This window comes from Drosophila biarmipes, chromosome X, assembly GCF_025231255.1.
Source record: "Drosophila biarmipes strain raj3 chromosome X, RU_DBia_V1.1, whole genome shotgun sequence".
NCBI classification, from domain to species: domain Eukaryota; kingdom Metazoa; phylum Arthropoda; class Insecta; order Diptera; family Drosophilidae; genus Drosophila; species Drosophila biarmipes.
The window spans coordinates 4,691,149-4,703,189 of NC_066611.1; the positions used below are offsets into that span (position 1 = coordinate 4,691,149).

Here is a 12,041-nt window from a genome sequence, read left to right on the forward strand (position 1 = left end):
TACCGCCGTAGCCCCCATAACTTTCCGGCCCCATCCCCGGGGACGAGATATGGATAATAATGCGCTTTGTTTTCGTCGCCTCATTGTCTTGGCCCAAAACTTCGGGGCTCATTTGTATGTGCAAATAGGGGGCCAACAACTTGCATTTCGTCTTCATTAGGAGCCGGGGAGCCCAAACTTTTCGCTATACTTTGAATTACATTTTAAATTAAATTTATTAGTGTACACGATTTAGGTAAATGGTTTAGGATCGACACTTTTAATAAATCTATTGCAAGCTGCATTGCCAAAACCATGTATTTCAGCTCGAATTTGGTTTCCATTCGGCGCACTTAATGGCCCAATAAATTTCTGTTTTTCTTCTGTTTGTGTTTTGCGTCTAGTACTATGGCTAAATGCGGGATAAGCCTGTGGACAGAAATGCCACCTATTTATAGAAGTAATTGTCTCCTTGATTTTTTCCTAGAATTTTCTAGGTTCCCAATAAAAACAAGGCTTCTCCCACACTCCAACGGAAAGTCGAGGGCGTGCGAGGAAAGATGCCAGCCTCTGGGCTGATATGAACATTGTTTTCGGTTTCGGAGGGTCGTTAAAAATTCATCGTCACGAAATCGGCCCACGAAATCGAGGCAAGATAAATGTGTGCAATTGAATGACTTGTTGAAAGTGTCCCTGGGATATAAATAAAGTGGAAGGCAGTTGGAGCAACCGGAATATGCTCGTTAGGGTGCAGGTCCTGCGGCTGGTGCTTCCCCCTTTTCCACGCAAGGAGTGTGCATATTGGCGGTTGCAAATGGTAACTCGAGGAATCGCAAGAACTTAACTCCGCTTTTGGAAAACTTTGGGAATTAAATTCGAGCTGAGATTAGTTAAAACTTTAACGTCATCTGAAAACTTGTAAGGCAACTCGGGCACTGAAAGAAAAAGTAAATCCCCAAGAGTTTAGCGAAGGTGCCAAAAAGAATGCTTTAAAAAGACTTTAATACAAAATGTTGCATACTTTTGGATACCTCTACAAAGCCGTAGTAACAAGCTCTTCATTCATTTATGATAAATAATTTTGTAACAAGCACAACCATGCAAAAGTTTAGCTAATGTGCCAAAAAGAATTCTATAAAAAGAATTTGATAAAATTGGTAGCATACTTTTGGGAACCTTCAAAAGCGATTACAAAGGCTAGCAACCTCTTTTAATAACAACCACAATGCATACCATTTTAAATTAAATTTAGGAAAAGACTTATGTGCTTTAGGCTTGCCAAAGCTTGTTCTGTGAGTGTACTTTGTCCCCATCGTTGCTAAAATTTATACCTAGATCGTGCGAGAGCTTACAAAAACAAGGCATCCCCTGGAGGACCGTGGGTGTCCATCTTCAGTGACTGGCGAAACGACATGCACCACGAACGCCTGTTTTAAGCCCGGCCAGAATGTCCTTTGGCACAGTGACACATAAACTGGGACACGATGCCGTCTGGGCCTGCATATGTACATGGGAGTATCTGCGGATGTTTCAGCCAGCTTCGAGAGGCGGAGAGTCCCGGCTTATCCTTCCGGCTGTCTAGTTTGTATGTAATTTGTATGTAGCCAGCGTGTGATGGCCACCAGTGATACTGACACAACGACAACGACGACGACGACGACGACTACTTAAAGGCACCATTAAGGACACAGCATGTCGCTAATATTCAATGCGGTCTGGTCTGGTCGAGACCGGACTGGTCTGTTATGTTAAGTCCGGGCTCTCATCCGGTTCCCTCCTTCTCGGGCCCCCTAAAAATTTGAACATCCCCCATCGCTTGCAGCCGCTGCAGTCAGAGTCATCTGCGTGCATTTCCGTTTTAATTAAGAACCCCACTGACGACGGCGCACCGGTGTTATAACAGCCCTTCGTTTATTTTGGATGAGAAATGGGGAAACCCATTTATGCCTCTATATATATGAACAGATGAACCTCTTCTTCATTAATGTAGAAAAGAATCTAAATAACAAAGATATACTCCAACTACGATCTCTATGTCGCCAACGCGTCCGTTTTGAAGTAGCCAGAAAAGCACAAGACATAGTGCAATGTCGGAGATGCCAATCGTTTGGTCATACTGCAAGATATTGCTACAGACCTTTTATCTGTGTCTCTTGCGGTGACTACCATAAATCATCAGATTGTCCCAGAAGCAAAGAAGCACCAGCAACTTGCACTCACTGTGGTGAAAATCACCCAGCTAACTTCCGTGGCTGCAAATCCTATCAAAAATTGCTCAAAATGAACGAAAATGTACAGAAAACCCCAAAAGTGAGCATAAACAATAACTCTACACCCAAACATTATGAAAATGGAGTTTCTTATGCTCAAATAGCCAGAAATGCAAATCCAATCACGGAAAAACAAAACAAACGACCAGGAAACCTAACAAATAGGCTACAGGACGCCATTCAACAGCAACATCACTACGGTGCAAAAAATCATGCGCACTTTTTCCCAGATGTGTCACAACAGCAAAATGCACAAGAATCTAAACTAGAAATGGCAGTTGCATCGCTCTCAAAAGCTATCGAGGGTCTATACGCCATGCAAGCCCAGATGCTGAAGATGCTGGTTGCAATTAACGCGCAACTTACACAATGTCCCAAATAAAAATTCTCACCTGGAACACGCGAGGTGCTGCCGGCAAAATGACGGAAATCGGCCACCTTGCGGAGAGAGAGAATATTGACATTCTCCTTCTCACTGAAACGAAGACATCCAACCTTCAACTATTTGGATATGAAGTCTACACTTCAAATCTACCTGACGGCAGCCACAGGGGTGGAGCTGCAATCCTGGTTAACAAAAAGATCAATCACTTTCCCATCGAGCCAATCGTCCATGCTAAAGTCCAAATCGTGGGTGCCAGAATCCAAACATGTATAGGACAAATATTCATCGGATCAATCTATTGCCCTCCGAACTTCAGCTGGACTCAATCAGAATTTGATGACATATTCGCTAACTTCAACTTCCCAAGATCATTTATCAGCGGAGACTGGAACGCCAAACATCCATGGTGGGGTTCTGCGATCACCTGTCACCGAGGTAACTTACTTGCCGCAAGCGCCATCTCAATTAACGCCAACATCCTGGCGACTGGAGCACCAACATACTATCCAAGCGCAGTAAATCGAAGACCATCCTGTTTAGACTTTGCAATTTATCGCAACATTCCACACGACAAGCTAAGCATCAGAGACAGCTGGGACCTTGAATCGGACCACCTATCTCTCATCACTACATTAAAAACAGAAGCCATACAATGCACTCAACGTAGACAACTTCTTAGCAAACACACAAATGTAGCTGTTTTCAAGGAAGAACTATGTAGATCGATACGCCTTAACATTGAGCTCAACTCTGCTGCTGAGATTGACGACGCTGTAGACCTCTTCACTACCAACGTGACAAATGCGGCGAGGAGTGCAAACGTGTACACTGCAAACAATCATGGCAGAGCCCTCATACGCCACTCGAATAGAATTGACCCAAACATTGCAGAGATTCTAGTCCGTAAGAGAGCACTGAGAAGACGTTATATTCGAACGCACAGTCCTGAGGATAAAGCTCAATGGCATAGATGCGCCAGAGAGCTTCACGTTGCCATGGCTGAATTGAAAAATGCGCAATTCGAACATATGCTGACCAATATGGACTATTCTAATGATTCCATTTTTAATATGTGGTCCTTTACCAAAAAAGTAAAAAGAATGCCACAGAAAGTTACGCCTCTGAAGAACAGCAATGGTAACTGGTGTCGCTCCTTAGAAGAGCAAGTACAAACATTTGCGGAACACCTTGGCGACAGATTCACTGCGTTTAATTTCGCATCCGAGGAGGATATCAACAGAATAAACGAAATACTACAGCGCCCTTTCCAGATGTCACCTCCAATAAGACATATCCGTCTGGAAGAAGTCTCAAACATGATACGTACCCTCAAAAGTCGAAAGGCGCCAGGTCATGACCTAATAAGCAACGCAGTACTTAAAATCCTTCCCAAGAGAGCACTATTACTTATCACATTGATATTCAATGCGATACTTAGAGTGCAATACTTTCCCAAAAAATGGAAGAGTGCTAGAATCAGTATGATTCTAAAGCCAGGGAAACCGGAACAGGATCCATGCTCCTACCGGCCTATCAGCCTCCTGCCCTCTTTATCGAAGGTAATGGAAAGGCTGATAGCTTCCCGACTTATAATACACCTAGAAGACAATGATACTATCCCAATGCACCAATTCGGATTCAGAGCCGGCCACAGTACGATTGAGCAATTGCACCGTGTAGTCAATCACATCCTGAAGGCCTACGACAATAAAGAATACTGCAACGGCATCTTTCTTGACATACAACAGGCATTTGATAGAGTTTGGATCCCGGGACTACTAGCCAAAGTCAAAACAGCGCTGCCAGCCAACCTGTTTGAGCTCATCAGATCGTTTCTCACAAACAGAGATTTTTGCGTCCAGTCCAGAGACGCAATCTCTGCAAATGTTGCCATTACAGCTGGCGTTCCCCAAGGAAGCGTCTTAGGACCGCTACTGTACTCCATCTTTACAGCAGACATCCCCAAGCCAAGCTATGAAGAAATGACCTACGACAACAGCAAAATGCTGCTGGCCAGCTTCGCTGACGACGTCTGCTTTCTCAGCTCCTCGAACAGTGAGACCGAGTCTTCACAAACGCTGCAAACCTACCTCAACGAATTCGAGAAATGGGCCACGGCGAACAATATCAAAATCAACGAAAGCAAATGCGTAAACGTTTGCTTTACGTTACGCCGAAAAACAACTCCGGTGGTCCACATTAATAATGTGGACATAGAGCAAGCGACTAAGGCGAAATACCTAGGCCTCACACTGGACAAACGCCTAACCTTCCGAGAACATATTGCCAGAGTCGTCAAAATGTGCAACCTAAAGCGGAACCAATTATTCTGGATGCTAAACAAGAAAAGCAAATTATCTCTAAGATGCAAGCGGCACATTTATCAACAAATCATCGCACCAACTTGGAGATATGGAATCCAAATTTGGGGAGTGGCGGCTGCGTCCCACCGAAAACGTTTCCAAACCGTCCAGAACAAAACATTAAGACAAATCACTGGCTGTGAGTGGTTCGTTAGCGGCCAAACGCTTCACAATGACCTAAACCTGAGTCTTGTTGAAGACCAAATATCGTTCTTCTCAAGCAGGTACAACGACCGTCTAACTGCCCACCGTAATCGTCTAGCCCGGAGATTACAGGGGGCTATCCCAATTCGCAGGCTCAAAAGAAGACATTTTGGGCTGCTCCTAAGAGACTAATATGAATATATTATTTACTTGAAACTAGTCGTAATTTGAGCTACTCCTATATACCAAGTTGAAAACTAATTATAATTTATAATTAAGAGATTATTTACTTAAGAAAACATTTAGGTTAAAGGCTTTAATTAGATCTGTTCCTGGATTATATTAAATAAAGATGTTAATTAAATAAAAAAAAAAATATATAAATTTAATGGCCTCCGCTTGAAGTTCCTTAGCCCAAGGCTAAGGTGAAGGATAGCTACTTACAATATCTCCACGTCTGGCAGCTCACTGAAGAAGGTCTCGTGAATGGTTTCGAAATTGTTTCCCGTTAGATCGCTGTAGGTAATAAAACCACTTATTAAATTAACAAAATATATTTAATGACCTCTATTCAAAGAAATTTGCTCTTTGATTAGCTTAAACTTTAAAAGATGATATTGCAAGTAACAAGGTATACAATTCACATACAACTATTATAAAAGAGCGCGACTGTACTTACAGCGTTGCCAGATCGTGCTGCGGCAGTAGTCCTGGTATAACGGTAAGCTGTTGAAAGCGGCACAGAATTTCGGCCCCTCGACAAGGACAGCTAAAGTTCTCGTTGCGCCACACTGAAATGAAATAGGGTTCGTTTTTTGAATTTACATTTCAATTTGAATTTTGAATAAAGCAAATATATCAAAATTAGCTATTAGAAATGTTCGTTATTTTTATCGGATATCGGCACTTACGGCACTCGCCAATCTTGAGGTTGTCGTTCTTGCCGAAGGGCTGCTTCCTGTACAGGTGGTCCCAGTACTTGGCGTCCACCTCGTTGACGCAGTTAAACTCATCCGAGGCGTCGTCGCAGTCGACACTTCCGTCGCAGTTCGCCCGCTGCGGAACACACTGCGCCGTGGTGTTGCAGTGGAAATAGCCGCCAGGACACTTGTCGCCAGCGTCTGGGACCAGGATAACGGACTCCATGGCATCGATTGCGCCCAGCAGCGATATCACCTCGCGAACAGGGGCTTCCGCCTCTGGGGGGACCTCCATTGCCTTTTCCGTTTCCGGTTTCGTTCCGATTCCCGTTCGTGTGCCCTCTGTTGCCGTCCTTGTCGCTGCGTCTGGTCCTTCCAAGGCATTAGAAGCCAGTGCGAGCAGGATGGTTAGAGCACAAGTTATGGACAGGCGAGCTGAAAGGGATCAGCCAAGCGATAACGATAGAGGACGATTGTTATCGAAAGAAAATAGTTATTATTATTATAAAATATATTATTATTATTTTTATTATGGACAAGTCTGGAAAAAAGGGAAAATGTTTTCTTTTAAATCTGCCTAAAAATGTTAAAGAGCATATTGAGCCTAGATTTTATTCAAAGGCACCTAACCTTGCCAGACCATAGAGATAACCTACAGAGGTTATGGCCGTGATAAAAATAGCGTCCAGGAAGTAATTCGAATTTAAACATTCAGAATGAAAATGTAGAAATCCCAGCCCAATTCGCCTAGCCTATGGCCAACGGCAAAGAGAAAAGAGCTCGGCGCGTCGGAACCAACAGATGTTCTTGCCTATATGGCTCCATAAATTTCTTAGGCAAATGGGGCCGAAATATTTGTTTAACCAATTAAATGGGTTAATTAGCATCCGATTAGCAGAGCAGCGAGATGAGAGTTTCGGGTGAAGAGCATTTTTTCCGGCCCATTCATTGATGTTTCACTCGATGAACTCAACACGCGCTTGTTGATATAATATTATGTAATACATGTAGGACGATATTATATGTATATTGACCACCCCCTAAGAAGCGATCCACTCATCCGCCCCCGAGGCGGTTGTCAGTGCATTTATCATTTTTAACGATTGCACTTAATGCGTCGCAATTTCCAGCGCCCACGCGGAATCGCAATCGATTGGGGCTGCGGGGGAAGTGCTCGATATCTGAAGTTGGGAATTGTAAATTGCAAATATGTAAAATGTGTAATAAAATTGTTTGTAATAAAAATTACGCACAGTACATTTGTGGCCCAACGGCGATGAAATGGTCCGTGAAATCCCCAGCCCCCCTGGCCGACTGCCAGGACATTTTTCCACGGCCTTCCCCATAATAGGTGCGTATGGCCCGTACCCCTGCCCCGAATCCTTTCGATTTTGCTGGGCCTTCGATAAGGCATCAGCCACATCATCAGCATGACTCGCTGACTTTCTGATGGGCGCGATGCGGCGACAGCAAATGGAACAGGCGTATCGGAAAAAACAAAACTACCTGGGCAAAAAGTGTAATTACAATGCGAAATCGGAAAGGTAAACAAATGCAAATCGAATTAAATCGATCTGCGGAAGTATCAGGCTAAGGGGTGATGATACTGCCGAAGTTGTTGTACTCTAATGCGCAAATATTACAGCTTCCAGCAGAGGGATAGTAAAATAACAAGCCATACTCAATTGAAATTCACGTATTATTTAGTATTAACTACCAAGAAATTAGATGAAAAATCATATATATAATTAGGTTTCTATTTTTTATGGAGACATTGGAGCGGAGTTTTGCACTCTATGACTCAAGTAGAAAATTTAATGAAACCTCAGACATTATTAAGTTGCAATTTAATTTATTTTATAATTATAAATAGGCCTTTGTTGGACATGTGAAAGTGGAAAGCTCACAAGACCTTAAGCAAATGTGACGCAAGCTAAGATTCTCGATACAAAAAGTGTTATTAGCATTAAGTAAACAAATAAACAAAAGAGAAAATGTATTTTTCAACCTGCAAACAAGATAAACATTTGCACAGTACATATGGACTTGCATAAGGTTGAATTATGCACTCCAATCGGTTCTGAAAGGTCCTGACCGGGTGAAGTAGTTCGAAGGATATCAGGCCTTCCCAAGGGGGCCTTTCATAATTTGCTTAAAAAACATATTTGCGATCAACGAATGGAAAATTCCGGACGGGGGAAACATATGGCCTGCCCCGTCCCCAGGCTTTTCCGGGTAAACAAGGACCCCGGGATCCGGACGGGCGACTGCATAGCAGGCCATAACTCAGGCGGCGGAGAGGACAACGGATTGCAATTACCACTGGAGGTGGCGAAGATGACGGTGAGGAGCCAGGAGAACGATCCAGGAGAGCCGGGAGAAGGACTGCCACAATGGAAAATGAAATGGAAATGATGAGGGGGTGCGACTCTATAAAAGTGTAATTAAGCGCGGCATCCAAAGGCGGGAATGGGGATCCGAAAGCCAGGACAAGGACAAGGACAAGGGCATTGCGCATTTGACACCTGTTGCTAATGTGCTGGGAGACGGGATGCGGATGGGGCTGGGAATGGGAATGGGAATGGGGCCAGGGGCTAAGGTGCAGGGTTACTTGGAGCAACAGCCTCCCATGCAATCCAATCCAATCCCATCCAGTGCCATCCGACTGCCCCGTAAGCCCCTCGAATGCCGATGGCGTATCAACGTTTTGTCAACACATTTGCGGCAAATTGAAATGTTTGATGTGTGCGGCTCGGACTCGTCTGGCTACTGCCATGATTGATGAGCCCGATCCCAGCAAGGGGCATGCCCCTGCCCCATTTCCCCACTTCCCCCAACTACCCAACTTTCCCCCGCTGAGAATGCACCCAGGGGCTGCTGCAGGAGGGCTCTTCTCAGAAAAGATACTTTTACAACTTTGTAGCTCATAAATTCTCATTGAGCCAATCAAAGAGGTGCACCTCTGCCGCAGCCCATCGATTCAGGAATTTACACTGAGGCATTGGAAGTCCCTGATAATCACACGGCCAAAGCCTCAGAGGTGATTAAGGGGTCAAAGGCTTGACATTTCTTTCATCAGAAGTTCGTACAACAGGGAAAACCAGCTCATACACAGAAGGAAACAATGCTGGCAGCTGATTTACACTGTACGTGTGGCGGCTGTGGTCGAGCAGAGCTTTGCATTTAGTGTGAAGTTTTCCTTGCAACATTTGCATAAAAAACTATTTACAGTACATCAAGAAGAACTCTATTTTTCAATTTAAAATAAAATACACTAGACGTGCTTACCTGGAAACCCTGCATTTCATATTTTAAAAAATGATAACTAAAAAATAACCTCCACAGTGCCTTCTCTCAGTGCACGGGCACACCCAAACACTTGATCGGACCACCCTCGAAACGGACTCGGATTTGTTTACTCAGTCTGACCCTTGCCTTGCCCCAGTTGCTCCCACCACCTGACATGGCCGAAGGTAGCTCCAAGAGCTCCAGTTTTCTCGACCGGGGCGGGGCAGCAATTAAAACAAACGAAACCCCAATAGGAATTCACGAAAATAGAAGTCAATTGCGCTCGGCGGCTAAGTAAACAAATTGTCGGCAGTTCGATGTTCGATGTGCGACGTCCGAACTCGAGATTCTCCCTGTCGGCCGATCAATATCCATTAGATCATCTGGTGAATCAGAGAGCCCAATCCCATAATAATACTTGGCGTAATGGCCAACTCTGCAGTCAAAACAACTCAAGTTCCCGATTAGTACTTCCATAATTTCCTTCAGTAAATCCTAGGCAGTCAAGAGCATTATTAAAAAGTGTTTTCAGTTTTGAGAACTAAAAAACGAGTACCTCAATTTGAGATTGTTTAATGGCTTTCGCCCGCTCTCGGGCGATTGGCATCTGATTTATCTGGCAAACAAACATCGCTGGGCCGGCATACCAAGTGGGCCTGGGATGGGCGTGAGGGGCTGTCCGCCCATTACGACGTGTACTAAAAACAGCTGAGAAATTCCAAAAGTTTTATTCACTCCGCGCCGTTTCGACTGTTTAGATTCAAACGGGCCCCGAGTTCGATTTTCGGCATGGAATGGAATTTTTATACCCGCCAAAAATGGAAAACGAGTACGAAAACTGAGCAAACCCAGGAAAGCTTTCGGCTAACAACAAAGTTGTAAACAAGAATCCGTCGGGGCGGGCCGGGGAACGAGGAAATAAAATAAGGAATTATAAAAACAGGGCCAATGATAAACAAAAAGAAGACTGCCCAAGTGCCCATTCGCAATGGGTTAAATATAAACCAGTCCATCTATTCGGGTGCAGATGCACGCCCAGCGACTACTTGGTGCCAATGCTGAACAATCCCATTCGGGAGATTCATTCGGGCTTACCACACTTAATTACTCGATGCGAATTAATCATTTCATCGCTCTTGCGGATATAGCATTTGCCCGCCTAATGATTAGGGATGGTGGGTGGTATTTGTCAATAGTTCGGCTTAGGCTTCGGCTGCTTCAACTGCCGCTGACAGCAGCGGCCAGGGGCCCGAATACAAATGGAAATAAATGCGATGCGAAATGGTTAATGCCCGTGCGCTCGCCTCCGAGAGGTCAGGGGTCATGTGACACACGAAGGCGGGGGAAGTCCTGGCGAAATTAAGCGGTTTTGGGGCTGCTTTCGGTGCACAGCGGGAAAAGTTACGATTAGTTGCTGACTAGATAATTTAATGACTAGATATTTTAGAAAACAAGAAGGGAAGCTACAGTCGACGGCCCCTTAGATACGCGTTACCCACCTCAAGGGAGTGCGAGGGAGACGGCGATACGCATGCAGCCAGGCTGTTTTTGAGATGGCAACCTCTATTTGCCCATAACTTTTTAAGGACTGGTCTGATTTAAACAATTTTTGGCAAGTAAGTGGGTATTTATAATCAGAACAAAGGCCTAAACTAACTTTTGTAAGAAAAAGCGGGCGGTAGCTTTTGCAGAGCAAGAACCTAAATGATCTGGGTTCATTCTACCTGAATCTATATATCTAAGGGTTCGAGCCCGGAAGTCGTCTACATTCTTTGGATACTTTTGTCACCTTTGCAGGAAACTGCAAAAACCCTAGTGATTTCCGCAAAAATTGTTCGCAAACACATAACTCCTGTAAGTTGTAACACTTGTAGAGATTAGCGATTTCCGGTGCTTTGTGCTTTTTAAAGGGTATAGCTTTTCTCTCTCTGCAGCACTCTGCCGATTTGCCTTATTGCTTCTATTTGCCTTTGCTCTTTTTATCTGTCCTTCTCAGTTAGGCTTCAATCAGGGAATTACGCTAGCCATTTTTCATTTTTCCACTTGGCAGGGTCAGAGGTCACATCACTCACACACAGGGACACGTCAACACATATGTAAATACCGTTGTTTTATCTTGTATTCCTATTTGTTTTAGCAACCGACAAAAAACAGACCCCAGTCCGATTTCTGACCTTTTTGACCTAGATTAGGGCCTGCCAAGGAAACCCTAATATTAATTAGATGACCTTTTTTGCAGTAACTGTATTCGCAAGACAGGTTTTAACTCTATTTTTAGGGAGGTAAATTTGATGTAATGAGTAAAATGTTGAGATATCAGGGAAGACAGTTTATTTACTTTTAATGTACCTTATAATTTAAAATTAATGTATTGCTTGTTTTAAGACTTATGCGCATAATATTACTTAGATGACCTTTTTTGTAGTAAATATATTCACAAGAAACGTTTTAATTCGATTTTTGGGGAGGTAATTTCGATGTAACAAGCTAAATCTTTAGATACAAGTGAGACAATTTATTTACATTTAATATACTTTATAATTTTAAAATCAACAAGAAAGGAAGTAAACTTCGGCAAGCCGAAGTCTGTATACCCTTGCAGTTATAGGAAATAATCAACTTTAGTAACACCATGTATGACAGCTACATGATATAGTCATCCAATTTTGATAAAATTGAATTCGAAATTAAA

The 12,041-nt window shown here is 43.6% G+C and overlaps 1 protein-coding gene across 1 annotated transcript in view; it reads right to left on the bottom strand.

The window, feature by feature from the left end:
• Window positions 1-12,041, bottom strand: part of LOC108032962 (relaxin receptor 2) — a 28,276-nt gene that overhangs the window by 9,835 nt on the left and 6,400 nt on the right. Inside the window, exons 2-4 of the mRNA XM_044093077.2 lie at window positions 6,053-6,496; window positions 5,821-5,932; window positions 5,586-5,657 (exon numbers count right to left, since the gene is read on the bottom strand). Coding sequence (XP_043949012.1) covers window positions 5,586-5,657; window positions 5,821-5,932; window positions 6,053-6,496 — 628 coding nt within the window. The remainder of the gene's footprint in view (window positions 1-5,585; window positions 5,658-5,820; window positions 5,933-6,052; window positions 6,497-12,041) is intronic.